The following is a 27290-nucleotide window of genomic DNA, read 5'->3' as shown; positions in this document are numbered from 1 at the left end:
GTTTACTGCAGCATTATTTACAATAACCAAGGTATAGAAGTAACCCAAGTGTCCATCAATAAATGAATGGTTTAGAAGATGTGGTATATATGTACGATGGACTATTACTCAGCCGTAAAAAAAAGAATGAGACCTTGCCATTTGTGACAATATGGATGGACCTAAAGGGTGTCACGCTATGTGAAATAAATCAGAGAAAGAAAAATACCATATGATTTCACTTAATATGTAGAATCTAAAAAACAGAACAAATGAACAAACAAACAACAATGACAAAAAGAAAAGAGAAACAGACTCATAAATATGGAAAACAAACTAGTGGTTGCCAACAGGGTGGGGTTGGGGAGATAGAAGAAATAGGTGAAGGGGATTAAAAAGTGCAAACCTTCAGTTATAAAATAAATAAGTCACAGGGAAGAAAAGTCCAGCATAAGAAATATAGTCAATAATATTGTAATAACTTTGTGTGATGACAGAGGGTAACTATACTTATCATGGTGAACATCTTATAATGTATATAATTGTCGAATCACTATGTCATACACCTGAAACTAATATAATGTTATATGTCAACTATACTTCAATTTAAAATTTTAAAAACTAAAAATAGGCAAGGGATTTGAATTTTTCATAGAAGACAAAGAGCCAATAAGCACACAAAAAGTTGGTCAACAACATTATTCATTAAGGAAGTGCAAATCAAAACCACAATGAGATACACTTCACATCCACTAGGATAGCTAGAATCAAAAAGACAGATAATAACAAGTGTTGCAAGAGTGTAGAAAAATTGGAGCCCTTATATATTGTTGGTGAGAATGTAAAATGGTGAAGCTATTTTGGAAAACAGTTTGATAATTCCTCCAAAGGTTAAATACAGAGTTAACACATGACCCAATGTATACATAAGCAAAATGAAAATGTGTGTCTACACCAAACTCTGCACACAAATGTACACAGCAGCCTCATTCACAATGGTCAAAAAATGGAAACAAACCAGTATCCACAACTGATAAATGGATGAATAAAATGTGGTATCCACACAACAGAACATTATTTGACCATAAAATTAAATGAAAGGCTGATACATGTACAGTGTGGAGAATTATTGAAAACATTATGCTAAGTCAAAGAAGCCAGTTTAAAAATATGTATATATTGTGTGATTCTCGTTGCATGAAATGGCCAAAATAGGCAAATCCATAAAGACAGAAAATCAATTAGTGTTTGCCAAGTGTTGGGAGAGAGGGGCTAAGAATGACAGCTAAGGCATCCCAGATTTATTTTGGGGGGATGATAGAATGTTCTAAAATTAATTTTGGTGATGGTGGCACAACTCTGTCAATATATTGATAAGTATTAAATTATACACTTTAAATTGAGACTGTATGCTGATTTACATCTAAAACTTTTTTTATTTTTTTAAGGTTTTATTTATTTATCTGAGAGAGAGAATGGGAGACAGAGAGCACGAGAGGGGGAGGGTCAGAGGGAGAAGCAGACTCTCTGCTGAGCAGGGAGCCCGATGTGGGACTCGATCCCGGGACTCCAGGATCATGACCTGAGCCGAAGGCAGTTGCTTAACCAACTGAGCCACCCAGGCGCCCCTAAAACTTTTTTTTTTAATGACACATTCTAACACACTACACAGCTGTTATGGGGGTAGGTGGCCCCTCGCATGACAATTCCATTCAACGAATGTTCCTTCATTCAAAAACTATAGCATGCCGACCATGTGCTGGATGATGTCAGGGTTGCTGAGGTGACCAAGACCCAGTCCCGGCCTCTGACACTCACAGTCTCCCAGAGGAGCGATGCACACCCGAATGCCTCCAACAGGAAAGGGACTGTGTGTGTCTGTTATGGTGAAAGCACAAAGTGTAAGAAATAGTGACAAAGGAAAGAACTGGAAATCCCAACTCTTCCCTCCTCTTGGGGAAAAAGATGGGCTTTGTGCAGAGGGAGGCAGGGATCCACAGACATTTCCCTTCTCCTTCCCGTGGGGCCTCTCCAAGCCACTGGATGGACGGGTGAACTGATGAGTACCTGTTGAGCTGGGTGTCCTGGGGGACGCATGCAGGACTAAGGCATGGCCCGTAGTGCCCGGAGTCCACAGGCCCCCCAAGGCAGGGACACTGTGAGAAGTGGACGAACGGAGCCCATGTCCTGTAGGAGGCAGCATGTGACAGATGCTGATTTGGGTGCCCAGGATGGTAAGCACTGCAGGAGTGCCCATGTCCTGCTTCGGCTCTTTCCAGATTGTGCTCCTTAAGTCCCCCTGTGTGGGCAGCGGCCTCCTCCGCCTGTCCATGTGGACTTGGACTTGCATGAAGGGCTGTGTGCCAGGTGGTTTAAATCGGAGTTAGGAGTGAGATGAGAGCAGGAGAGGGAGGTGGTCTATGGAGCACCTGACTCTGTTCCCACATTTTAGAGGCCTTATCCTCCTCCTCTTCTTCCTCCTCCTCCATGTCCAAGTGCCCCAGCTGCACCTTGCTCATTCAAACCCTGCTCCCAAGAAAGGATCTGATCCCCGGGCCTGCAGTGTGCATCAGCGCCTCCCCCCGTAGGGTGAAGCCCCACTAGAGGGACCCCTCAGCCGCCCAGGAGTGGGGTCCCCAAGCCCTTCCTGCCCTCACCCCACAGGCTTAGACCCAGGAGCCCATTCTAATGCACATAGAGTTGCAAGGGCCCAACCCGCTCAGATTCGTTGCTCCCATCAAAGGCGGGGATGCAAGAGCTGTGCTGGAGATTTCGGGGAGGTGGAGGCGGGGAGGAGTATTTTAAGCTATGCTTTCCCCTGTGAAAAGAAAGTCCACCCCAAGTTAAAATAGGACCTTAGGTGAAGGACTGGCTTTCTGGGCTCCAGGCGGGGGCGCACGCTGAGGCTCCCAGTCAGACCTGAGAGGCCGCCAGTGATGAGGATGAGGTAGCCCAGCCCACGTCCTTGAGTGAAAGGCTCAGAAAGCGGCAAAGGAAAAGAAGCCTGACTCGCAGGAAAACGCGCCAGCCCATGACCCTCTGTAACCCGAGTGAGGAGCCGGAGGACACCCCACCCCCCGGGTGACTTACTTCCCTCCGCACAACCTGTGACCGGGTCTCAAGGACAACAGTGCTGCAGGACCTCCCTGCTCCAATGCCACCTGCTCCACCTGGACGCCCGCACCCTCTTCGTCCCTGCCCGCACCTGGCCCTCCTTCTGGAAGCCTCCTCCCTCAGTCCTGCTCTCCCCAGAAACCAGCTCGGGCTGGTTTCGGCATTAACGGAATTAATCTCAGATGGCTCACAATCTCTGGGATGACGGGGACCAGGATGGAAGCTGCTGGGTAGCCCTCTGCAGAGGTCGGAAATCCTCCTCAGGACTGGTCTGGAGAGGAAGGAGCATGGCCGCCATTGCTGGGCGTGGACACATGGGTGCACCCGGGCCAACTCCACCCACAGCTGCCACAGCAATGTCCACCGGATCGGGATGAAGCTGCCCCCAGGTTCTGAGAGGTGTCTGCCCACCAGAGCTGGGGTTACCCACCCTCACTGTGGCCACAAGGGAGCCCGGCACAGTGAGTACCTGGCATTCTCAACTTCCCCGGTGGGTTCTGCCTCATCAGGTGGGGGATTCCCCAAATACAGGACGGAGATAAAGATCACAAGGCATGACAGATGACCATTTATCTTTGGATAAATACCCAGAGTAAGGGCATCCCACCCTACTCTTCCTGCTCCCTGCCTTCCCCAGCCAGTGTGATCTCTTGAGTTTGACAACAGCCACTCAGGCCATCATGGCTGAGTCAGCTATTCAACACATACTTGTTGAGGTCCCAGGCCAAGTGCAAGGGTCCCGTTACTTGGGAAAGCTCCCTAGAAGCCTGTTCTGCACACGGCAGTCACAACTATTTTCTCTGGGCCAAAGGCCCTGCTTCCCTGGACTGCAGTAAACTGTAGCCTGGAACACAAGGCTATCTCTAAAAAGATGTCCTCTTATGTTTTTTTTTTTTTTAATTAAGGTATAATTGACATATAACATTATACAGTTTCAGGTATATTTGTATACGTTGTGAAGTGAGCACAATAAGTCTAGCCAACCTCCACCATCGCACATAGTTGCACATTTTTTTTCTTAAGATGAGAACCTTTAAGATTTACTCTCTTGAAAAATTTCCAATATTCAATACAGTATTATTAATTATAGTCACCATGCTGTATACTACATCCCCATGCCTTTATTTTACAACTGGAAATTTGTACCTTTTGACCTTTCACCCATTTTGCTCATCCCCCACCCCTAGCCTCTGACAACCACCCATCTGTTCTCTGTAACTATGAGCTTGTTTTTGTCTTGTTTTGTTTTAGATTCCACATATAAGTGGCAATCATACAGTACTTGTCTCTCCCTGTCTGACTTACTTCCCTTAGCATAATGCCATCCAGGTCCATCTAAGTTGTGACATATGGCAAGATTTCATTCTTTTTTATGGCTGAGTAACCTTCCATTGTATACATACACCACATCTTCTTCATCTATTCATCCGTTCATTCCATTTCTTGGCTCCTGTAAATAATTCTGTAAGGAACATGGTGGGGGGGGCAGATATCTTTTCAAATTAGTGTTTTTGTTTTCTTTGGATAAATCTAAACATGTGCAAATCCAGAAGTGGAATCTTGGATCATATCTTTTTACATCCTAAAAAAGGAAATCTGGGTGGAGGGAGGACCAGTGCGACATCTGTCATGCTCCTGTCGCAACAGAGACATTCAAACCACCCATCCCGCTACAGTTCATCAGAAAATAACTTCCTACAGCAGACAGTACTGGCAGCATCTTTCTGTTGACCGCAGACTATTCTGGGCAGTATTTTGAAAATGAAACCGATTTATTAAAAGCTTACACAAGGAGGCAAAAAGGCCTGAGGTTGATTTGACTGCTTTGCTGTGGGGAGCGACCCAAGATCATGAGGGGGAGTACCCTGGGGACCCAGCAGTGGCCTGAAAGTTTAGTTCTCTTGTCCCGGCTGTCCCACTAACTGGCCACATACACCTGGGCAAGTCACTTGGGCCTCAATTTTCTTGTCTGCAAAACAAAGTTGAACCCCTCTGGAGTCCTTGGGTGGTGAACATCAGGAATCCACGTGGAGGGGTGTTTGTGATCGGAGAACCAGGCTGAGGGGTGGGGATCTCCTGCAACCTGAGGGCTGGAAGCAGCTGGGCCTCTGGAAGGTTAGGAAAGTGATCTTTTCTTCAACTAACATTTACCACACTAGGTGCCGGGCCATTTCAAGGCCCTGGGATCCAGTGATGAACAAACCCCCAGGATCTCTGCTCTCAAGGAGCTTATGGTGAGCTAGTAAGCACACTTGTGATGGCAGTCAAGAAGTCACATGTGATGGTGACATGAAAGCAGGCTAATGTGATAGAGTGTGGCTGCAGGAGGGGCCCTTTTAGAGTGTCACTCCCGGAGGAGGTGTCATTTAAGAACATTCCCGATTGTCAGGAATGAGGCAGCATGGGAAAGATGGGGCTAAGAGTTCCGAGTGGAGAGAACAACATGTGCAAAACCTCAGATGGGAACAGGTTATGCTTGCTTGTGCCCAGGGTGCCCCGAGTTCCATCAGCCAGAGCCGGTGGTCTGCATGAAGTGTGAGAGGGAGGCAGGGGCCTGGTAGTTCGGGGCCTGGAGGGCATCTTAGCACCGATTCTCTTTCCACCTCCCCTCCCGACGTGTCTGCTTCACAGTTGTTCCTTCTGCAGACTGGTTTCCCCTGCTGCCCCAGCCACACAGCAGAACAGGACTGCCCTCGGGTACCGAGTTCACCCTTAGTGGACTCACTCACAGGGACTGTTTCAATCATTTTCCAGGAAAGCGCTGGTCACATGGGCAGCACTGGTCCAATTACCTGTAGCCCAAACCATGGCAGATGCCAGCAGCTGAGCTGGGCCCCAGGAGTTCCGTGGTGAGAACAGGGCAAGCACTCCAAAATTACCTCCCCCAGATGCGACTGGACTAGGGGCCCCTCTCCCAGCCCGACGATTCTGAGAGTGCAGAATCCACATTGTTCTGAAGCAGTCTCAACGTTCAGGAGGAGTTGATTTAAATCAGTTCTCACACCTCAGTGAGCACCAGAGCTACCTGCAGGGTTTGGTAGAACACAGATGGTTGGACCCCCTCCCCCTCGGCCCCAACCTCAGAGTTTCTGATTCAGTAGGTCTAGGTTGCGGCCTGAAAATGTGCATTTTCTAACAAGTTCTGATGATGCTTTAAATGCTTTTGTTCCCAAAGCCGGGTCCAGCTCCCTGGCCCTGCCAGTTTCTTCAAACTGCAGCGGGAAGGACTGGAGTCAGGGGTAGGGCCTGGCGTGTGCTACCAGCGTTCTGGATCCCTCTGGATACCAGGGTTTGAGAATCATGGTTTTAAAATGTTTCAGAACACCATGGGGAAATAAAAGGTGACCAGCCACTGGAAGTTTGCTCAGTGTCCTTAAATGGTTAAAATGGTTAATGAATCAGTGTGTTTGGGATGGAACAAGACAAAACAAGCCCTCCACTTTCAGCAGAGGAGATGAGGATTTTCTCAGAATCCTGCGTCTGGGTGGGTAAGAACCCTTTTTTCTGGGCATTTTCATTTCTCCCTGCAGGAGGAGACCGGGTCCACTCCTGGCGGGGCTCGCTCGCTGCTCAGCGTCCATAAATACAGGGAGAAAGTTTGGGGACGCGCCCTCCGAGCCCTGGCTCCCGGGGTGGCGCCGGCGACCCGCCGCCTGCCGAGAGGTGGGCGCCGAGGCCTCGCGGGGGGTCCGCCAATGAAGCGCCGAGGAACTCCATGACCTCATCGGGAGGCTCTGTCACTGGCTGCCGCCGCCGCGCCGGGCCCGCCCCTTCCATTAGAGCTGGGGATTGCTGCGTGGGCCCCGCCCCCTAGAGTGAAGGCCCCTTGGGTTCCTAACCGGGTCTGCAAGCTTGGCAGGCTTCTCTTCAGATTCCCCAGAAGAAAACTTCTGCTTCCTGAGAAAGACTTGAGTGTTCTTTCAACCTGCCAAAGCACTGGTTTTCTGCGCTGACTTTTCACTGATGTTACTGGGGTTTGGCTGGTGCTCACATCCTTCCCTAAGTACCTGACACATCACACTTACTTCCCACTTACTTAAATCGTGTATTCTGACGAGCGTTGTCTTCCTTCCCAGTGGATGACTTTCTCAAGCCCGATCTTACTGTGGAATGCTAGTGATCTTCTCTCTCACATTTAACCGGGAATTGACTGACGTCCAGAGAGGGAATGGGACTTTCACAAGGTCACACAATCAGGTTAATTACAGCGATGAAAATCAGATCCAGGGCTTCTAACTCCAACTTCGGTGTCGCACATTCGCCACTTTGGCAAGCAGACCAGACCTGAAATCATTTTTCAAGGCCTGGCTCGGGGGTTACCACCTGTAGGAAGACTTCCTATCCTGAAGCCTCAAAGTGCGCCAAGGGCTTCCCCAGTCCCTGGTGCTCCTCTGAGTCCCAGCTACAGAGCTGTCCTTGATTTCTTTTTCCCTTTGCCCAATTGGACTGTAAGTTCCTTGAGGGATGGCATCACATTTTATACAATTTTGTATCCTCAGAACCTAACGCCGGCGCACCATAGATACTTAACCAATGCTTGTTGAATTAGACCGTGGAAACTTGGCATGGTAGTGGTGTTGTCCAGGGAGAGATCACTCGCAATTCCTAACAAAAGCAGATTCTGTGTTTTTGAGGCTCTTTCACACAGACTGAGAATTAGCTTCTTTTTACTAGTAAAGTGTTTGAAATGAAAATGTCACAACTGTTTGCTAATACAACTCTGTAGGGACAACCAGATCCTTTGTGCTCACCGGGTTCCTGATTGCCCTTTCAAACTCCAGATGTGTGAATCAACCATTTTTCAAATCAAACCAGCCCATGTATCTTCCTCTGTGCAAAGTCTGCCGGGAAGCTTAAAAATCATTCTAGTTATACTCTTGACTAGGTGACAGGTACAATGTTCTCCCCTGTATCCATGTAGTTTTTGATCTTTACGTTGCTGTTCATTCATACATACAGGTGGGTGTTTTATCATAAAGCCACTCTTTGCCTTTCTGGAAAAAGGCAGGACAGGTCATATACAAAGTACCAGGAAAGTGTTCCCAGAACTCTGAGTGTGAAAAACACTCATGAAGATAAGGGATTCCTATCACACAGGCTTAAACCCAAACCGACTTGGTTGTTATTATGGTGTCCAAAGCCTATGCAAGGTCATCATGGATGGAGACAGGCAGTGGACATTCACAGAACTGGTCCAGCCTCATCCTGGGCAGGGTACACAGATCTGAGACATGTGGATATTCTCAACCTTGGAGAAGTAGGCTCAAGAATGGGACCAAGACAGTTCTCAGCACTTTCCAGGGCCTGAAGGATGGCCTTTTAAAGACTTCCCTTTCTCTAGTTCCAAATCCATGCTCACCAAGCAACCTCTTAAAACAGTTTCAGCTTTGCATGCATCCTGACACTGGGAATGGGGCCTCCAGGGATAGGATACTGGGTAGGAATGGCTTCCATCATAAATGAAGGTTGCCATGGGGGGTACACATTGGTCTGTGGTGAGCTTCATTAGTGGGAGTGGGTGGAGCAAAAGCACCCGAGCACCCACGTGTTTCTGGACTTGGCAAAGCTGAAGGCCAGCCTAGGAACATGGTTTCCACATGCAGGTCATGCCAGGCCCAGGCCCTCCTTGAGCCGCCAGCCAGCCTCCCAACCCTGGTGACCTGGCTAGCCCTGTCAGATGGCGACAGATGGTAAACTAGACACACCCACTTCAGTGTCTGCAGTGGGGCTGCCCAGCAGCAGGTGGCCTTTGGGAAGAAACTCAGGGGGCCCTCAGGACACTTCAAGAGGGAGGGGCATAGAGCCATCTTGAGTCATCCTCAGAAACTCGTCACAACAGCACGGGTGCAGCTTTTCAACAGCGGCCTTGTTCATCAAAGTGTGGGCGCTGGAGGAGTGCTACACGGAGGCCGGCTGGCCTGGGCGTCATACCCCAGAGTGTCACACACCAAGAAAAGGGAGGAACCACGGCCTTCAACAAAGGCCACAACAAGGACAGAGCCCAGAACACAGTGAGCGAAAAAGCAAGTTACAGAACATGACACCATCTTAACAGAGCGTGAAACCAAACAACGTCACCCGCTGGGTACAGTACTCACGGCGCAAGGGGCAGCACAAAGCTGCTTACGACACAAAGCAAGGGGATAATAAGCACAAAGAGCAAGATGGTGATTAACTCTGGGACCGTCAGTCGGTGCCCTGGTATTCATCGTATTATTTTATTACACAGATGCCCCCTGATCATATGTTTTGTATGTATTAAATATTTCATAATTACAAACCCTCCCCAGGCAGAGCAGCGGTCATTACTCAAGCCCCAGGCCTGCAGGCTCTGGCGTGCCTTCCAGGCTCCTGCCGGCCGTGGCTGCTCATGGCTCACGCCTCCCGGGGCGCAGGCGGCCAGATGACAGCACGCTGAGCCCACTGTCCTTTGCTCCTTCTGGATCTCCATCTACCCCTTCAGCCTGACCCGTTGGCTTCAGCAAGCTGATTCCCACCTCTGTGGGCCTGTCCCCTGGGATGCGCAGGCCTCGGGTACCATCCAGTGCGGCCCCACCACCTTCCTTCTCCTCATTCATCCACTCAGCGAGTACGTGTGGAGCACCTGCTCTGTGCCAGGCTTCGTGCTCAGTGCTGGGGGTGCAGCCGGGAATCAAATCCCACAAACCCCTCTGCCCTCGTGGAGCTTACATTTGAGCGGGGGGAGACTGGCAATGAACACTGAATTAATACCTAGAAATCAAGAAGAAAGCAAGCAAAAGCCACAGCAGAGCCGAAGGATAGGGAGTGAAGGGAATGGCAGGGAGTGGGTTTGGATAAGGTGGTTGGGGAAGGCCTCCCCGAGGAGGTGACACTGGGACAGAGGTGACCTGGGGCAGAGACATGAGGAAGGGAGGGGGACCACATGGATATCTGTGGAAGAGGCTTCCTGCCTGACGGAGGTAAAGGGCAAGGGCCCCTGCCCCTCCTCTCGCCGTCTCCTCCTTCTCCTGGAGCTTCCCCCACCCCACCGCAGCCCAGACCTCTCTCAAGCACCCTGACCTGCTACTCACCCCCCCCATTCTAGTTGTAAAAGGGACCCAGGCTTTCAGGGGGAAGGGGACTGGGAGGTTTCCAGGCCACAGAAGCACCTCCATTTGCACTGACCTTTGCTCTGAGCCCTTAGCCTGTCCCCACTGCTCCTGGGAAGCCAGATTTGCTCGAGGGATTAGCCAGGAGTCATATTTCCTGAGCCATCTTCCACTTAGCTTCTTTCCTCTGGGCATCACCAGGCCTCAGGGCTGGGTTTGGCCTACAGGCTGTGATTTCTCCCATCCTTGTCAGACCTGTAATACCAGTGCCTGGAAAAAAGATGTTGGCTTAATTACTATTAGTAGCACCAACGACTTCCTACTCCTGAATTTCCCTGAGTGCCACCTGCAGGTAAACGTACCTAGAGAACAGTCTGGGGGAACTTCTCCACATGCCAACGCTTGCATGCCCCCAGGGTCGCCATGGCAGAGCAGCTCGGGCAGTGGGTAAGGACCAAAACATCGCAGAGGTGACACTGAGTCCAGAGACCTGGGGCCCATCTGGGGCTCTGCACAGTGAGGGCCCAGCAGGGTCTTTCTCTGGGCAGGTCAGGCTGACAATGTTTGTTGGCATCTGCTCCTGAGCCCTCTACCCCAGCGACCTCAGGCCTCAAGCAAATGGCCGTGAGTACTCTGCTGGGTGTCTGCCACTCCCAGGGTGGCCTGCAGTGAAGGTGGAAGTCTCAGACGTAGTCGTCACAAATACTGATTGTTCTGTGAAGTCCTAAAGGAAAACACCTGCAGGCTGATTCCACACCTTGAGTATCTCCCGCCTCATTGGTTCACTCTTTCATTCGAGCTCCTACATTGTGGGTACAAGGGGGACAGACGCAGAATGACAGCTCATGGTTTTTGGGTTCTCACGGTGTACCAGTACAATGTTAAGTGCTTTGCTTGTATTTTCTCACTGAATTCTCAACCAGCTCTGTGTGTGTGTGTGGGGGGGGGGTAGGTATTCTACCTGAGGAGCTGTAAGCACATGAGGGTTGGAGAGGTTAAATGCCACTGGCCAGGCAGCCCCTGGCGAGTTAGGGTTCAGGCTCATGAAGACATAGGCCCTGCCTTGGAACCTACCAGCTGGGGGGGCACAGATGGAACAGAGATGGTTCACATTACAGCATGGCAGCTGAGGCAGGTCCGAACACTTGTCACTACAAAGCCCTGTCACAGAGGGAGATAGCACTGCTGTGGGCTTACACAGGACTAGTCAGCCATGGAGCAGAGCTCCTTGGCCTGGGTCTCCAAGAATGCACAGGAACGTCCCTCCTGGACCAGAGGGGAGCAAACATTCCAGGCAAACGTCTGGAGAGACAGGTCTCCAGGCTAGAGCTGAGAGGAGAACACGAGGGTCTGAGGGGGAGGTGTGGAGATCTGCGGAGATTCCTTCTCCTCTTCTTCCTCTTCCCTCTTGGTGGAATCAAAGGGACCAGGTGCTAAAGGGTCCCCTGCTAAAACTTTAACACATCCCTTTCCTGGGGCTGTCCCCAGCATCTGAGACCTTTCAGGTCCACCTTCGACATAGTCCTTGGGGGTGCCTGAAGGTTATGCTGGTCATGGCTGAAGTTATCTCCTAACCTTCCCTCCTCACATCCAATGTCTCAGTTCAGCTTCCTCGTGGTGAAGTGCCGTCCACAAGGTCTGTTCTTCTGGGGCTGCTGAGGAGATAAGAGACGGATGAACCTGTGTGAAACTCTTGGAAAGCTGGCGTGAGGCACCCGGAAGGGGCGATGCGGATGATGACAGCGCTTCCTCACCCCTGGCGTTCCAGAAGGTCAGCTCCCTCCTCAAATGCAGTGTCTGGAATCCAACATCCTCAGCCCAGCCCCAGCTATCACCCTGGTGTACCCACAACCATCTCTCTCCTGAACTACTGGCAGTGTTCTCAGCACAGCAGTCAGTCAGAGTCCTAAAATAGAGGTCAGAAAGTCCTGCACAGACCTCCCACTTCACCAGAGTCAAAGCCAAGGTCTTCATAATGGCCCACAAGGCCCGCCAAGGACTGAAATGCCTCCTCCTCCCTCTGAGCTCTCCTGCTTCACCTCATCTCCCTCATTCCACTCCAGCCACACTGGTCTCTTTGGTCTCGCTCCAACTCACCAAATATGTTCTCACCCCAGGGCCTTTGCACTGCTGTTTCCTCTGCCAAGAATGCTCTTCCCCCAGAGATATCCTCATGGCTCTCTCTCTCACCCTCTTTGAGTCTTCATCAGATGTCTCTTCCATGAGGCCGTTGCTAACATCCCATTGAAAACTGCAACATCTTCCACACCCCTTGCCCCCAACTCTTTATTCTCCTCACTTGGCCCTGCTCTGTTTCTTCAAGTAGCCATCTTTACTTTCTAACTTACTACTTTATTTTGCTTATTTATTTCCCTGACTGCAATGAAAGCTCTACCAAGGCAGACATTTTGTCTGTTTAGGTCTGCATTGTATTCCCAGCATCTAAAACAGCACCTAGCACATAGCAGGTGATCACTACATAGTTATCAAATAACTGAAAGAATGCACACCTTGGACACCTGCCCCAGCTCTCAGTCTGCAGAGCCGAGGCAAAGAAAGCCCTCTGGTGACTTTGCATCCTCCTCAGAGGGCAAGGGAGCTGCATCTCAGCTGGTAGCATCCTTGCCAGGCTCAGTGCAACTCAACAGACATTTATGGTGCCCCTGGGCAGGTGCCCTGCGGGCCTGAGATAGAGGCCTCTCGGCCCACCTCATCTGGGTGGGGGCTAAGGCTGCCAGGAGCAGAGGGGGCGCTGCTAAGGGGGACAGGCCAACCCAGGCCCAGAGGGATCTACTTGAAATCTGAGAGGGCAGGACAAGCTCAGGCAGGCCTCCCCCTCACACCCGCCTTGCACCCGGCCCCGGGCCCTCTTAGTCCTGCCTGGCGGGTGACCTTCCCCAGGGTCGCTGCCCTTTTTAGGCCTCATTCCCATCTGCCCCCTCGCAGTTTCTCCCAGATCCCCATCCTGCCGGACCCCCACCCCTCACCCCCCCTTTCCTCACCTGCCTGCACCCCTGCCGCTGCCCCCAGCCCTTCCACCTCCCGAGCCCCCGCCCCCGTCCCACTCCAAGTCCCTCTCCCGGGCCTCCCTCCCCTCCCTGGCCTCCGCCGCACCTCGCCCCTCCTGAGCCTCCCCGCCCCGCCCCCCCCCCCCAGCCGCCCGGCCCCGGCCCCGGCCCCCGCCCGCCTGCCGCTCCGGCCCTGGCCGGCAGGGGCCGCTCCTCGCGGCGCCCGGGGCCCCGCCGCCGCCCGCCGCCGCCGCCGCCGCCCGCCTCCCCGCCCCTTCCCCAGCCGGCGCTCCCGTTACGCCGCGGAGCCGGGAGCCGGAGCCCGCGCCCGCGGCGGCAGCGGGAGGCGGCGGCGGGGGCGCCCGGGCGGCGGCGGCGGCGGCGGCGGGGCCTGCGGGGCCTGCGGGCGGGCGGGCTGGGCCCGGCCAGGCCGCGATGGCGACCAGGAAGGCGGGCTCGCGCCTCGAGACGGAGATCGAGCGCTGCCGCTCCGAGTGCCAGTGGGAGCGGATCCCCGAGCTCGTCAAGCAGCTGTCGGCCAAGCTCATCGCCAACGGTAGGCGCCGGGCGCGCCGGCCTGGGCTGCGGGGCGGGGAGGTAGGGGGGCGCCGCGCTCTCCTCCGGGCCGGGCCGGGCCCCGGAGGCGCGGCGGGGCGCGGGCAGGGGCGCGGCGGGGATTCGCGGGCTCCGCGCCGGGGAGGTGCGTGGGGCCGGGGCCTGGGAGCCCCGGGGTCCCGGACGTCACGCGGTCGGGGCGTCCAGCGGGCCAGGGCCGTGCCCCGCGTCCCAGAGTTCCGGCGTGCGGGCGGGCTTCTGTAGGGTCAGCGCGTCCGGGGGCTCAAGGAGCCGGCTGCCCGAGCGGGGTCCCAGGGGCCCGGGCGGCCTTCGGGTCCTAAGAAGTTGGAGGCGATGGGGGAGGGCGCTCCCCCGGGCACGGCCGTGAAGTGTGCAGGGGATTACAGGGTGTGCGTATGCTGTTCGGGGGGGGGGGGTGTCGAACAGAGACCCCTGGGAAATATGGTTTGTAAACACGTGACGTTCAAGGGGCTCCAGGGGGAAGCTCAGACTTGGGGTGTGTGTAGGGGGTGGTGGTGGAAGGCAGGTGAATGTGTGTCCTGGGGTTCAGAGAGTAGGATGTCAAAGCTGTGGACCTAGGGAGGTCGGGTTTGGGAATATAGGGGAAATAGAGTCAGGAGAGTCAGAGAGAGCATATAGTAGAGAGAGGTGGGAGTGTAGTTGAAGAATGGGGTTGGGGGGCCTAGGGGCTTGGTGCCCAGAGGAGGAAGGGGTCTGAGTAGGAGTCTGGTGCTTGGAGTTAGTCTATGGCCCCGTTGACTGAATTGGTTCTTGTACCCAATCAAATCAAAATTGCATCCAAAATCCCATTTCAGAGCGCAGCTCCACGTGGCCTTATTTGTTTTGGAAGCAAGTATCCTTAATATTTGCTGGTCTTTTAGTACCCGCCAAAACTGCGGGTACCAATGGACTGGTGAGAGGGCAGAGGTTTTATGTTATTTCATCCCTGGCAGCTTGAGGCTGGGTGAGCAAATGTTGGCTGAACAAATGAATGAAAGAATGAATGAATGAAAGACACTGCTCTAAGAAAGGACATCGGGCTATTTTCAACCTTTTAACCTCAAGCTACTCAGAAATGGAGAGGAATGTCAAGTGTCTTGGTCAAGAGTGGTTTATGATTGTGTCTTTTATGGTGTTAGTGCCTTGAAATAGGAACTTGGTTTTGCACACTCTCAACTATGGTACCTTGCTTTGGGCAGAGATTTCCCCGGGGGGATGCAGGCGCCATGACTGTCCTGGGGCATGGAGGGAAGCATAGACCTACCTGGGCTCAGCTCAGTGGAAAATCTTGCCTCTTCTTTAAGTAAGCATTCGAGGAAAATGGTGTTCAGTCTCATGGGCCCCGATGGCAGCTTGACTTTGCCCTTCCTGGAAGGCTCACCAGCTTGTCCTCTTGCTTCTTCTCTCCTTACTTGCAGCATTTTCTCATTTCTTCTTGGAATTGGACAGTCCTGGGTCTACTTTGTCACTTCCCAGCTGTGTAGGCATAAAATACCTTTAGCACAGGTTGACGTTAGAGTTAAATGGGTTCATTTGTGAGCCTCCTGGTTCTTTCCTTCAGAACCCACTTATTTTCTGCTTTATTTACTCATTCATTCAACCAATATTTGCATGCCTACCTGTTCCAGGAATAGTATAGAGGTTAGCAGCACTGACCAAGCTCCAACCCTCACGTACTGAACCTCTTCTGAGGAGACAGGCAATGGCAAATACAGAAATCAATAAATGGGATAGCTTCATAGTGAGAAGTGATTTGAAGAAAACAGACGAGGTAATGGGATTGAGAGTGATGAGTAGGGGAGGAGGGGTGACACACTGGGGTGGTCTCTGGAATAAGAGGGTAGATGGGCTTTTGGTGGCATAGGCCCATCTTACCTTCACAGCCCCACAAGACTCGGCTCCCTTCCCAGGGCCTGAGCCTGGGAGAGTGGGTTATGTGGGGCATAGTGGTCCATGGGTCCGGATGCAGGTTTGGTTTTGGGAAACTCATGAGAGATAGATTCTGCCCTAGAACCCACATGGTTTGTAGCAGTCATTGATGGCAAAAGGTCACCTGGACTTGAAAAGGTCAAAGAGATTGCTCAGGAACATAACAAGATAAAGCAAAGAAAAAGATGAAACAAAACCAGAATTATTGTGGCTCTTCTTTGGGGTTCAGGGAAATGTTTGAAGGAGGGTCCTTCCCTTCCTTTGGCTGATGGGGGCTTCCTTGGGCTGGTGGTAGGATTTCCTCCTGGCCTTGAGGGTACCAGCTCCCCCTAGACCCTTTTGGGTGAACTGGACCTCGAATTCTGGGCAGATTTGGCAAAATCCTTAAGCAAAAGCATTTGCTGCTTACAATCAGGAAAGCGGGTTACTGTCATGTTTGTCATAATAAGACAGTTTGAAGGCAGCCACAGGCTGAGAACACAGTGGTCTTTGGAACTGGGCAGACCGGTGCTTGAGCCTAACTCTCTGTCCTTGGCCACATCCCTTAACTAACCACTCAGAGCTTCAGTCTCCTCATCTTGGAATGGGGAGGAAAAGACTGAGTTTGCAGGGGTTGTTAGGAGAATCACTAATGACTCCCAGGGCCGTCAGTCTGACCCGTTAGTATGCAGCTCCTTCATTCATTCCGCAGATACCGAGTACTTGCACTGTTGTAGGCACTGGGGATATACCACTGAACAAAACAGACAAAAATGACAAACGTCCCTGCCTTTATGAAGTCCACACTTCAGTGGGAAGGGGCAGGGGGACATAAATAAAAATCACTAAGTAAAATTTATAGGATGCCAGATGGTGGTAAGTAGTATCAGAAGGGAATCAAGAGGGGGAGAGGCAGCAGTGCTTTGGGAGTGGGCTGGGGGTGGGGGGCACAAAAGTTACTAGTTTAATATGTGGCCAGGGAGGGCCTCACCGGGAAGGCAACATTTAAGATAGGCCCCGAGGCCGTGGAGGGGACGTCCAGGGTAGAGGCCTGATGAGGGCAGAGGGGTGGCAGGGCCAGATCACTTGGGGCCTTGGAGGTCATGGTTAAGGCTTTGGCTTTTCTCTGAATGAGGTGGGAGCCCAGGGAGGGGTCTGAGCGGAGGAGTCACGCGTTCCCAGTGCTCCTGCTGGCAGAGGCCTCCCTGCTCAGCAGCATTTGCTTCTCCTGGGCCGGGAGCATGGCAGCCCCTCCCAGTGAGGGCTTGAAACAGTGGACACTTTCGGAGTGTGCTGCTCCAGCCTGAGTCCTTTGAGATAAATTAGTTTAAACAGTTTGGCCATGAGGTGAATAAGGAAGAAAAGGGCAAATGCCAAGCTGAAAACAGACCTCGGAAATCCATTTTCTGCCTCATACTCCACTGTGAGTATCATTTTAATCACTGCCATCTCAAAAAAAAAAAAAAAAACAACAAACATAGCTCCCCATCCCCCAAAATGTGTGGCAGCTACATGCCAGGCCCCTGTGAGTTCCGGCAAGACAGTGATCACGCAAGTTAAGAAGGGAGGGGTGAGGTGGGAGAAAATTTGACTCAAGTCTAGATTCTCGCTGCCTGAAGTGTGGTCAGCGAAGCAGCAGCTTGGGCATCACGTGGGAGCGTGTGAGGAATGCAGACTCTTGGGCCCCACCCTGGGGTCAGCACCTGCATCTTAACCAGGCATCCGGCAGATCTGTGGGCACAGGGAATTCTGAGGTGCCCTGGCCTGGAACTGAGGTGGCAGCCTGAGGGGGTTGGGGATAAAGATGGAGAACAACAGCACATCAGCTCCCTGCTGGCTCACAAGTCAGTTCTGGCCCTAGGAGGGCAGTCCCAGCTGCCCTCTCTCCCCAGAGTGTCACCCTTTAGCCTCCCAATGGTGAGGTTCACTGCTGTGTGACAAAGTGCATGGCCTGGCACCTGGGCTTCAATCCACAATCTACCTGTAGCTGGGTGACCCTGAGCCAGTCAGTTAACCTCTCAGAGCCTGTGTTCTTCATTGCTGTGATAGGGTTAATAATCGTCCTCCATTAAGGTGGCTGTGAGGAAGAAATGGGTTGATATATGCAAACCTTGCTACGTGCAAAATGCTGGTATTGACTCCCTCCAGCTGACTCAGTGTAACCCTGGACAAGGCAGGCCAGGTCCTGGATAACACCTGGCTGGGACGAAGAGTGGGAGCCCTAGAAATGACACACCTGAGCTTGTGCCTGGTCAAGACTCCCACGTTTTTCAATGGCAGAAACAGGGCCGGCACCAGCCCCACCAGACAGCCACCCCCTTTCTGAGGCTGTCTGCTTCTCCTTCCTTTCCCTGTCTGTTAATCTTAGGTAAGCTCAGTTACTGAGCTTACTTAGAACAATTAGGCCCCAAATGGTGGTTTCTCCTTTAAGGGATCATCACCGTTCTGATTGGGTATGATTTTGAGACATGGTAATTACCTCTTGGTGATGGGCAGGTAGGGAAATGGTGCCTGAAACAAAGAATATTCTGGGGCAGAGTTTGGTTACAAAATGTATGCAGACCACTGAGTGGGAGTGAAGTTCTTGCATTTGCCACTAGCTGATATTCCCAGTGGCCTTGGTGCCTCCAGCCTGGTGGCATCCCCCTCTGGAAGTGGGCTGAGTTCCTGGACAGCTCCCTGGTCTCAGGCCTCTGGAGCCTTTCCTGCCCATTTAGGGGCTTCTTTGGAAACAAGGCTGATGTTTACCAGAGAGTCGGCTGTGGGGTAGGAAAGTGGCACTGTTGTTTAGAATGGCTTCTTTGGACGTTCCCAGGGTGCTGCAGACTCCTGGGAGTCAGACTCTCCCCAGACAGTGGGGAAGGACACTGAGACCTTGATGACACTCCACCCTAGCCTTCCCAGGGCAGCCGTCCTGTTTTCAAATACTCTGTCTTGTTGTCCTCTGAAGGACACACCTTTGTGGCAGACCATATGTCCTGATTTTTGGATTCAAAAGAGTCACTTATTTGACAATAACATATTGATAGCTCTTGACCTAAACACTGGGGCTCATGGTCACTGTAGTCAGGACGGAAGGACCACGACCTTGTGGCTGCATACAGTGGGGCCAGGACTGCTCAGCTTTTCTCTGGCCGCCTGCCTGGAGGGATCTCAGGTTCTGAGGATTCCTGACATTGATCTGCTCGGTAAGCGAGCCTGTCCAGTGTGGCCTCCCATTACCTGGGCTTCCCCATCCCTGCCCCCACCCTGCCCCCACTGGCTGGTTTGGCCTCTTGGACCCTCTCACTCACCTTGCTCATTGTCTTTCCACCTGTGCTCATGCCATTTGCTCCGAAGTCCTCTCTGTAGGCCAGAAGCCTACCCATCTGTCAAGGTCTGGTTCAAGTTCCTCCCAGCTGTCCTTCCTTCACAAAAAAGGATGTTTGCCTCAGACAAACAACCATACAGTGTTAGAACCAGATGGGTCCTGAGAGATCACACTGTATAGCAGTTTCCAAACTGTGTTGTTGAGGAACCCCTCTGGGAACATGCTTTAGGGGCCTGGTGGCTGGGTGGGCAGGCCTCACTCCCTGGAGCAGTGATACTTTTTCCTAAGGTTTCCTTTGAAGGAAGGCCTAATATGCTTTTAAAAACACATTTTTTAAATAAATTAAATAAATAATAATAATATAAATAATAAATAATATAAATAATATTAAATAAATAATAATAAATTCTTTAAATTTTTAAAGCCACTGATCTGGTTGTAGGCTCCCCATTTTACAGATGAAAAAAATAGGCTCACGGAAGTGTCTTCCTTAAAGCCACCAGCTGGCGGGTGGCAGAAGCAGGCAGGGTGGGTCCGAGCTCTGGCCTGTGAGAGCAGTCGCTTAGTTCCAAGTGAGCTTCCGTGGCTTCCTAACTAAGAGAGTTCCTTCACCTGGTGAAGCCCCGTGTGTAAAGTGGTGATATGCATCCAGAATCCCTCTTCTGAAACTCTTGGTGCCAGCTGTGTTTCTGAGTGCAGAATTTTCCAGAATATGGTACCTATCCTGGCCAATACGTGACACTCTCAGTGGCTCCAGGAGCAGCACTTCAGAATGAAACACGTCACTATTTCTGCACCAAAACATGCAAACAGTCCTTGCGAAGGGATAGATAGATTAAAAAATAGCCTCGTGTTGGTTCAGTTGAGGTTTTGTTGCCCAATAAGTTAACAAAAACAAAACCAGCTTTTGGTTTTTAGAGAGTTTAGATTTGGGAAATTATGGATAAGGGATTATGAACGTGTAGTCATAGTGCCAAACTCGTAGGGCAGTTGTAAGGACCGAAGGTGAAAGCGAGAAACAAAACACCGCCCCTAACAGTCCTCAGCTTGGTGCCTGCACAGAGTAAGCCCTCAGGAGGTCTGTGCTGCTGGGTCCTGGCGCTGGGTTTATCATCGCCCGGTTCAGGGCTGTTTCTCCTCCCCCACGTGGTCTGTCGTGGCTCGTGCCTTGTCTCCTCCCCCAGGTGGCCAGCTTCTAGAGGCTCTGCTCGGGGGAGCGTTAGGCTCCTAGTGTGTACTTGCTGTGCTGTGTTGAACCGGCCCCAGACTTTCACGAGGGGAGGCCCCTGAGCAACTGGAAGCGGCCTAAGGAAGTAGGGGCCGGCGCCTTCGGAAGTGGAAGCGAAGGCCGCAGGGCAAGCGATGACTCCGGCCCCGACCAGGGCTGTTCACCTGCGGGGCTGGCGGTGTCACGTGACTTGGGGCCGGCCAGAGGCTCCCCGGTTGTCAGTCGCATGCTCCACCTGAGCTCCTTTTCCTCCTTCCTGACTGAGCCCCAATTTTGTCCCAACTGTCAGCCCCTCCGTGTGCCATGTGCTTCACTGGGGGGGCGGGCCCTGTTGGGGCCACTCCCTGCCTGTGATTGGTTGAGGCATGAGCATGTGACTTAGTTCTAGCCAATGAAACATCAGGGGCATTAGCTGTGGGAGGGGGGCTTCTGGAAAAGATTTCCTCTTGCTCAGGAGTGACGTGGATGCTTTCGAGGTGACGGGAGTGGTCTTCTTCCCCCTGGAAATCGTCGCTCGCGCTTCCGAGGCTCGGAGCTGCAGCCATCTGGTGGCCGTGAGGCTGACCCTCAGAGGGCGGCCGCGCAGAGACACAAAGGATGTGGCTCCATGCCTGCGGTGGCCCTTGTCTGGGCGTCATTTATGTGGAGTAGTAAATGCCTTCTTGTTGAAGCCGCACTGAATTGGGTGTGCGGTGGTTCCGTGCTGCTGCAGGCATTCCCTCTGGTGCACCCCCTCGCTTACTCGGAGCACCCCCAGCTGCCCCGCCAGCTTTGCACCGGGTGCACCATCAGGAATGGCCTTCGCCCCTGGTTCACACCGACCTCACTTGGGTAGATTTCTGCCCCTCTGGGTGACTTCATGCGTGGCAGGTGGCGGAGGGTTGCGGGCCTTTCTGTGAAAGCCAGTGTTTCCCATCTGAGCAGCCAAGAAAAGGGAAGAGGTTTTCTGAGATCTCTCAAAACCATCCCAATCAGCTACCAAGACAAGAAGGAGCAGAGTTTGGCAGATGGGTCGGAGGAGTGCCACATACCATATAAAGGGCAGCCGCAAGCCACAGGAAACCTAACAGTGTGGCTGCAGCCCCTGTTTGTCTGCCCGTGTCCGTCAGGGGTGGTGGAGGGATGGAAGTGCCAGAGCGAGGCAGAACAGATGTTTTTTGGTCCTTTCAGAGGCCTGCCTCTGATTCTGAGTCAGAATCTCCATGCATTTGCCCTCCAAGTGACCTTGGGCACCTCACTTGATTCTCTGAAACCTTAGTTTTCCGGACTTCACGGGTGTTGAAACAGTGCTAGTAGGGAATGAACAAGCCTTGCTTGAGCTTTTGCTGTGTGCCATGTTCTGGGCATGAACTTTTACACAGATCCCAGTTAATCATCACAACAACCGCACAAGGAATGGGGTCGAGGGTCATAATTCTTATTCAGGGGTAAGTAGACTGAGGTTGGGAGATGTTCATTGAGCTGGATTCTAACCCACTTGTAACTCTAGTTCCATTATTCTTTACACCAACGAATGGTTTTCTAAGCTCGTCAGATCAAGGAATCACCAAGTTGACTTGTGGGGCCCCATTCCTAGGGATTCTGATGCAGCAGGTCTGGGGCAGGGCCTGAGCTCCTACAGGCTTAACAAAGCTCCCATGTGATGCCAATCCTGCCTGTCCGTGGACCCGCTCTGAGTAGCACTGAACTAAGGGAGCCTGGACATTACGGATTCCCAGACCACTCCTATGGGGTAGTGATTTCCCTGGTCCAAGATGGGGGCTGGAAATCTGCATTTTAAAATAGAGCCTTAGGTGAGTTTTATGGTCGGGCAGGTCTGAAGCTGTTGCCTTCAACTATAATCTTGAGCATTTAATGTGTACCTCCTATGTATGGGGCCTGTACCAGAAGAAAAAGACTGAGTGGGTCACCAGCCACAAGAAGCTTACAGCTCAGAGCAGTCACACAGTCTCTGGGCCGCTGAGTCACCTGGGGGCTGGTTAGCAACTCAGATTCCCAGGCTGGGCCCGAGTCCTGCTTTAGGAGGTCTTAGTGGGGTCGGGGTTCAGGTAGCAGGGTTGTTAACTAGCATAGGTGGTTTGTAGCACAGGAAGTTCCAGGACCAGATTTTAGACACGATTGTCCAAGTGGTGGGACAGAGTGTCACCCCGTAGCTTGAGCGGAACAATGACAGTGTTACTTACAAGGCTCCAGGGTGCTGCTGGGTTACTGGGGCCTGAGGGCCGGGTGGCAGTGGGTAAGGCCTGGCAGAGCGCCAGGAGGAGGATCCTGGGCAGAGCTGTGGCTTTGTCCCAGTTGGCCTGAGACTTTCTTGGTTTGAAGCACTGAAAATCCCGTGTCCCGGGAACTCCCTCAGCCCTGGGCAAGCAGGACGATTGTTTACCCTGTTGGGCAGATGGAAGTATTTTCACAACGAGGAAAGGAACCTGGTGCGGGAGAAAGCAGTGGGCTCTGTCCTGTGAGATGTGGGATTAGATCCCGGGTCTGGCACTTAACTGCTTGTCTGGCCATGGGTGCGTTACTCAGCTTCCCCGAGCTTCCCTCTTTAGCTTCCGGGTTGTTCTGAGGAGCCCGAGGGGTAATGCAGTTGGTTTGAGGCACGAGCGGTCATCGCAGGCAGCCTGCCCAAGTCAGGAGTACTGTGTGTGGAAGGAGGGGAGGAAGGTTCGGATGCTCAGCCCTTGACAGGGGGGAGGAAGCAGGCAGGGGGAACGGTAACAGCAATGATAGCAGTCGTGCAGTGGGGGTTGGGGTGGGCTCCCGTGGTACTGAATTGTGACGGAGGCCCAAAGCTGATGGCGGTCGCCGTTAGCCGGGTCCCAGAACTAGTCCGTGCAGACCTAGGGCCTCAGCTCAGTCCTCCTCCTGCAGCCGTGCATTCTGCACTTTAGTGTGGGGGTGCTGTGAGGGGTACTGGGGACACAACCATGAATGTGACTGCTGGGCTGTCGGCCCCATGAGGGCAGGGCTTTTTTGCTCTTTTGTCCATTGCTGTATTTCCAGCACCAATAGCCTGTCTGACATACAGCAGGTGCTCAGTTAATTGTTCAAAGAACAACTTGGCTGTTGCCCTTGAGGAGTTAACTTGGATTCGTTTGCTCATCAAACACCTACTGAGCACGTACTGGGCGCCAGCCCTGCCTGACGACCTGGAGTATGGTGACCACTGAGACCATGCTTATGCTCAAGTCTAGTACGTGGAGACCCGGCATGTATATGCTTGGGGCTGGGAATGGTAGAGGACGAGGGCGCTGGAGGTCCAGGGGAGGGAATGTCCGCCTGAGACACCGAGACTTCTGGTGCTGTCCCTCCGGTGACTGGATGGCCCTGCCCGCCTGGGGCTCTGGGTGAGTTCTGGCTGCTGGATTGCTGTTCAGGCTGACTGGATGTCCATGACCTTCTCTTCCTGTGTCTCTTGTGCAACTGAAGGGTCGATGCTTGCCGAGTGGCCCTTCCCAGGGAGGGGTTCCGGGTCTCTCTGCTGCCTCTCCCTCTCCCTCCAATCTCCTCACTTTGGGCTGGCTCAGCCCCTTGGCGGTGAGGCCTGCCTCCCTTGACTAACTGCCTTTTCTGGCCCTTGCAGCTTCGAAGTCTAATGAGAAACAGCTTTTTATTCTCAAGTAAGAAGTGTTGAGTTGGTGAGGTGATATTGCTGGGCATGCCGAGCACGGGGACCTGCAATAAATGTTTTTCCTTTCTCTGGCCCACCAGGCCAAGGGAGTCAGCTCTCCACTGAGTCCTGGGCTAGCGGCCTGGGAATGTGGGTCCCTCAGGCCCTCTGCAGCTGCCCCAAGGCCTGTGGTAGCCTCCTTCCTGCCTCTGCCCGACCCCACCCACCAGCTGTGCCATCTCCCTTCTGCCTAGACGCTCACTTGGAGAAATCCTACCTCACTTGGACAAATTCCTGAGGCCCAGCCAGCTCGGACCTCACTTACTTACTTCTGACAGTCTTCTGAGTGTGCCTGATGGTCTTTCCACCCTATCATGCCAGGACTCCATGGCCCTTGGCTCCCTCTAGACCATAGTCTTTGAGGGCAGGGCGTGGATTAGGGCTTTGAATCTTCAAGAGATGCTTGCTGACTCTGTGTGCTTGTGCATTTAACTTCTCTGTGTGGAGCTGGCTTCCTGAGAGAGCCATTTCCACGCCTTCTGGGCTGGCCTGATAACATCCCCCTGCCCTGCTGGAGTCATTTCCTGCCCTGCTGAGCCCTGGGGACAGGCCAGACCAACTCCAAGATGACTTTCAAGTTACCTTCTCTCTTATTAAATAAGGTTTTTCGAGGGGAAGTGTGTGTGTGTGTGTGTGTGTGCGCGCCTCTGCGCGTGCGCGTGCGTGCGTTAAACCAGTACGCTTGTCTCTTCTCCCAGCGCAGTGGAAGTAGTGTCTTCTGTTCCCACGTTTTACTCTCTCATCCTGTCCTTCCAGCCTCTGCATTGTGTGTGAACACGGGGAGGAGGCTTTGGCATGAAGCCTGGACTCCCAACTACCAAGATTTTCCCAGAATATCGTTTCTGCCAATTTCTTTGAGTTCCTCAATCTTTGACTTTTGGCATCTTTGCCTTTCAGTCAAGATCCAAATAGCAGGTCCTCGGAACTGGGTCATAATTTGAGCAAAGATAGTGGAGGAGGGACAACGGGGCCCGGAGGTAGACACGCAAAGGCCTGGGTCTTGGTCAACAGTCATACCCCCTCTACGTGCCAGGCACCCCGGGAGGGCGGGTAGCTGAGTCGCCAGAGACTAAGGTACTTGAGTAGGTCCTGTCCACGAAAGGGAGACCCATGGATCCACTCATTTCAGAAATATTTAGAGAACACCTACCACGTGCTGAGTCCTGGAGACGGGGCATGAATGTGAGAGGGACAAGGTGGAGGTCAGAGCCCAGGGAGTAAGGTACAAGGATTTTGGCTCTCCTTTTGGGTGAGAGGGGAGCCACGGGAGGGCTTTGAGAAGCGGGGTGGCATGACCTTGCCTTCTCCAGCCAGCTGCTTGACAGTGGCCCTACCTAGGTGAAGCCCAGCTCTCTGCCTGCTCGTACGTGCCGCTGAGCAGCTACACGTCGTGGGAGGAAGCCCGCAGCCTCGCTGGTCATCTGCACTTGATGACCAGTGACCTCAGAGGCCCTGCCACGCTCCTGGCACGTTCGTAGCCCTGCTTTCATGCACTCTTCCCCTTCTCAGGCCTTTTATCAGAATGCCATCCTGTCACTCCTGGCTCATGACCTGGTATGAACTTTACTGAGGACATAGGAGCAGTTAGGAAATCCCCTCGTTACCCACCACTGAGTCGGCCTTCTCCCCCTCCTGTCACTGTGCGGAGGCTCCAGCTCCTTTCCAAGGCCTGCAGCCCCTGCACCTTTGCTCCGAATCCCTCTGTTCGCGCCTCCTCGGGACTTCACAGCTGCTGACATTTCTCCTCTCTTCTGGATCAGTTCTCTGTCTCTGTCTTCTTTCCCGGGTCATTCCCTCGAGGATTCAGACACCCTAGACTCTCCTGTAAAAACCTTCCCTAAGCCCACATCTCTGTGACTTACTGCCCGCCTCTCTGCTCCGTCTCAGCAAAGCCTCTTCAAAGAACCATTGTCTCCTCAGCCTGCTCCTTTGAGCTTGTACCCCCCACCCTGCACACCCCGAGACCTCCCATGTCACGGTCGCCCTCTGATGTGGCCTCCCTGTTGCCAAATCTAATGGTTATGTTTGTGTTCTTATCTTCCTCCATATTCCAGCTGCCTTTAACCCACTTGGCCACTCCTTCTTTCTTTCTTTTTTTTTTTCTTAAAGATTTTATTTATTGATTTGACAGAGACACAGCGAGAGAGGGAACACAAGCAGGGGGAGTGGGAGAGGGAGAAGCAGGCTTCCCATGGAGCAGGGAGCCCGATGCGGGGCTCGATCCCAGGACCGTAGGATCATCACCTGAGCTGAAGGCAGATGCTTAACGACTGAGCCACCAGGCGCCCCCACTCCTTCTTTCTGGAAACTTCAAATCTGTTTCTGTAACAAACATGGTCCTGGTTTCTTTTTCTTTTTTTTTTTTTAATTTTTATTTATTTGACAGAGAGACAGCGAGAGAGGGAACACAAGCAGGGGGAGAGGGAGGGGAGAAGCAGGCTTCCCATGGAGCAGGGAGCCCGATGTAGGGCTCAATCCCAGGACCTGGGATCATGACCTGAGCCGAAGGCAGACGCTTAATGACTGAGCCACCCAGGGGCCCCGGTCCTGGTTTCTTTAACTGGGTCCTTCCATTCACTCTCCTCTAGCTTTGACGCCAACCTCCATCCACTGACTTGATTTCTCTACTTGGGTATCAAATGTTATTTAAGTTAGAACAGAACTCTTGGTTTGATTTCTGCTCACCTCAGTAAATGGCAAGATGGTACCATTTTCTAGTCCAGTGTGCAGTCTCAAAGCTAAAAGTAAAGAATTTCTTTTAATCCCTCTCCATTCCCATCACTGCTGTCACTAATGATCACACATCTACTGGCTTAAAATAATGCAGATGTGTTCTCTGGCAGTTCTGGAGGTCAGAAGTTGGACATGGGTCTCATTCAGCTAAATTCAGGTGTCCGCAGGGCTGTCTTCCTTCTGGAGGCTCTGGGCAAGAATCCGTGCCCTTGTCTTTCCCGGTCTCCACGGCTGCCCACGTTCCTTGGCTCTCGGCCCCTCCCCCACCTCTAGAGCCCGCAGTTTAGCTTCCTCTGTGACAATACCTGCTTCTGCCACCGCGTCTCCTCGGACTCTGACCCGCCTACTTCCCCCTCCCACGACCCGGCGTGCCCACCCACATAATCTAGGATAATCCCGTCTTAAGGTCCGCAACTTAATCACACCCCCAAAGTCCCTTTTGCCATGTAAGGTGACATATTCACAGGTTCCAGCAACTAGGACACAGTCATCTCTGGGGTGTGGGGGGTATTATTCGGTCTGCCACACCTCCAGTCCAACCCATTAGTAAGTCTTGTATATCTTACCTCCAAATTGTGTCCTCCCTCCGCTTGTCTCTCCCTTTCTGCACTCTTTCTCACCTCTGCCCCCTTGTCCCAGCGTCTGTCACCCCCCCGCCAGACTCCCGCAGTGACCTTCTGACCGTCCCTGCCAT

At 52.6% G+C, this 27290-nt stretch overlaps 1 protein-coding gene and 2 long non-coding RNA genes across 11 annotated transcripts in view; 2 read left to right on the top strand and 1 right to left on the bottom strand.

The window, feature by feature from the left end:
• Positions 1 to 2415: 2415 nt before the first annotated feature.
• On the top strand, positions 2416 to 6998 carry LOC144378877 (uncharacterized). The gene is made up of 2 exons (XR_013440811.1): positions 2416 to 3554; positions 6624 to 6998. It is a non-coding gene; the product is annotated as an uncharacterized LOC144378877 (long non-coding RNA).
• On the bottom strand, positions 6671 to 13136 carry LOC118518026 (uncharacterized). 5 transcript variants are annotated; one of them, XR_013440809.1, is made up of 4 exons: positions 11739 to 13136; positions 10526 to 10965; positions 10240 to 10433; positions 7914 to 9825 (listed from the first exon to the last, which is right to left on the bottom strand). It is a non-coding gene; the product is annotated as an uncharacterized LOC118518026 (long non-coding RNA). The 5 variants fall into 5 exon arrangements; XR_004908414.2 differs by having other exon boundaries at positions 10526 to 11818; positions 11918 to 13136; XR_013440810.1 differs by having other exon boundaries at positions 10526 to 12069; positions 12261 to 13136.
• A 426-nt stretch (positions 13137 to 13562) lies between these two features.
• TTC7B (tetratricopeptide repeat domain 7B) overlaps positions 13563 to 27290 on the top strand; it is a 247390-nt gene continuing 233662 nt past the window's right edge. For 2 of the 5 annotated variants that reach the window (XM_036064449.2, XM_036064446.2), the window contains exon 1: positions 13565 to 13727. In XM_036064449.2, the coding sequence (XP_035920342.1) occupies positions 13607 to 13727 (121 nt within the window). In that variant the 5' untranslated portion in view covers positions 13565 to 13606. Of the gene's footprint in view, positions 13728 to 27290 lie in introns of all 5 variants that reach the window. The other 3 variants (XM_036064448.2, XM_036064450.2, XM_036064452.2) reach the window with 3 other exon arrangements.

This window comes from Halichoerus grypus, chromosome 8, assembly GCF_964656455.1.
Source record: "Halichoerus grypus chromosome 8, mHalGry1.hap1.1, whole genome shotgun sequence".
NCBI lineage: Eukaryota > Metazoa > Chordata > Mammalia > Carnivora > Phocidae > Halichoerus > Halichoerus grypus.
Note: the sequence above shows the minus strand (reverse complement) of the source record. Positions and strands in the feature narration are given on the sequence as shown.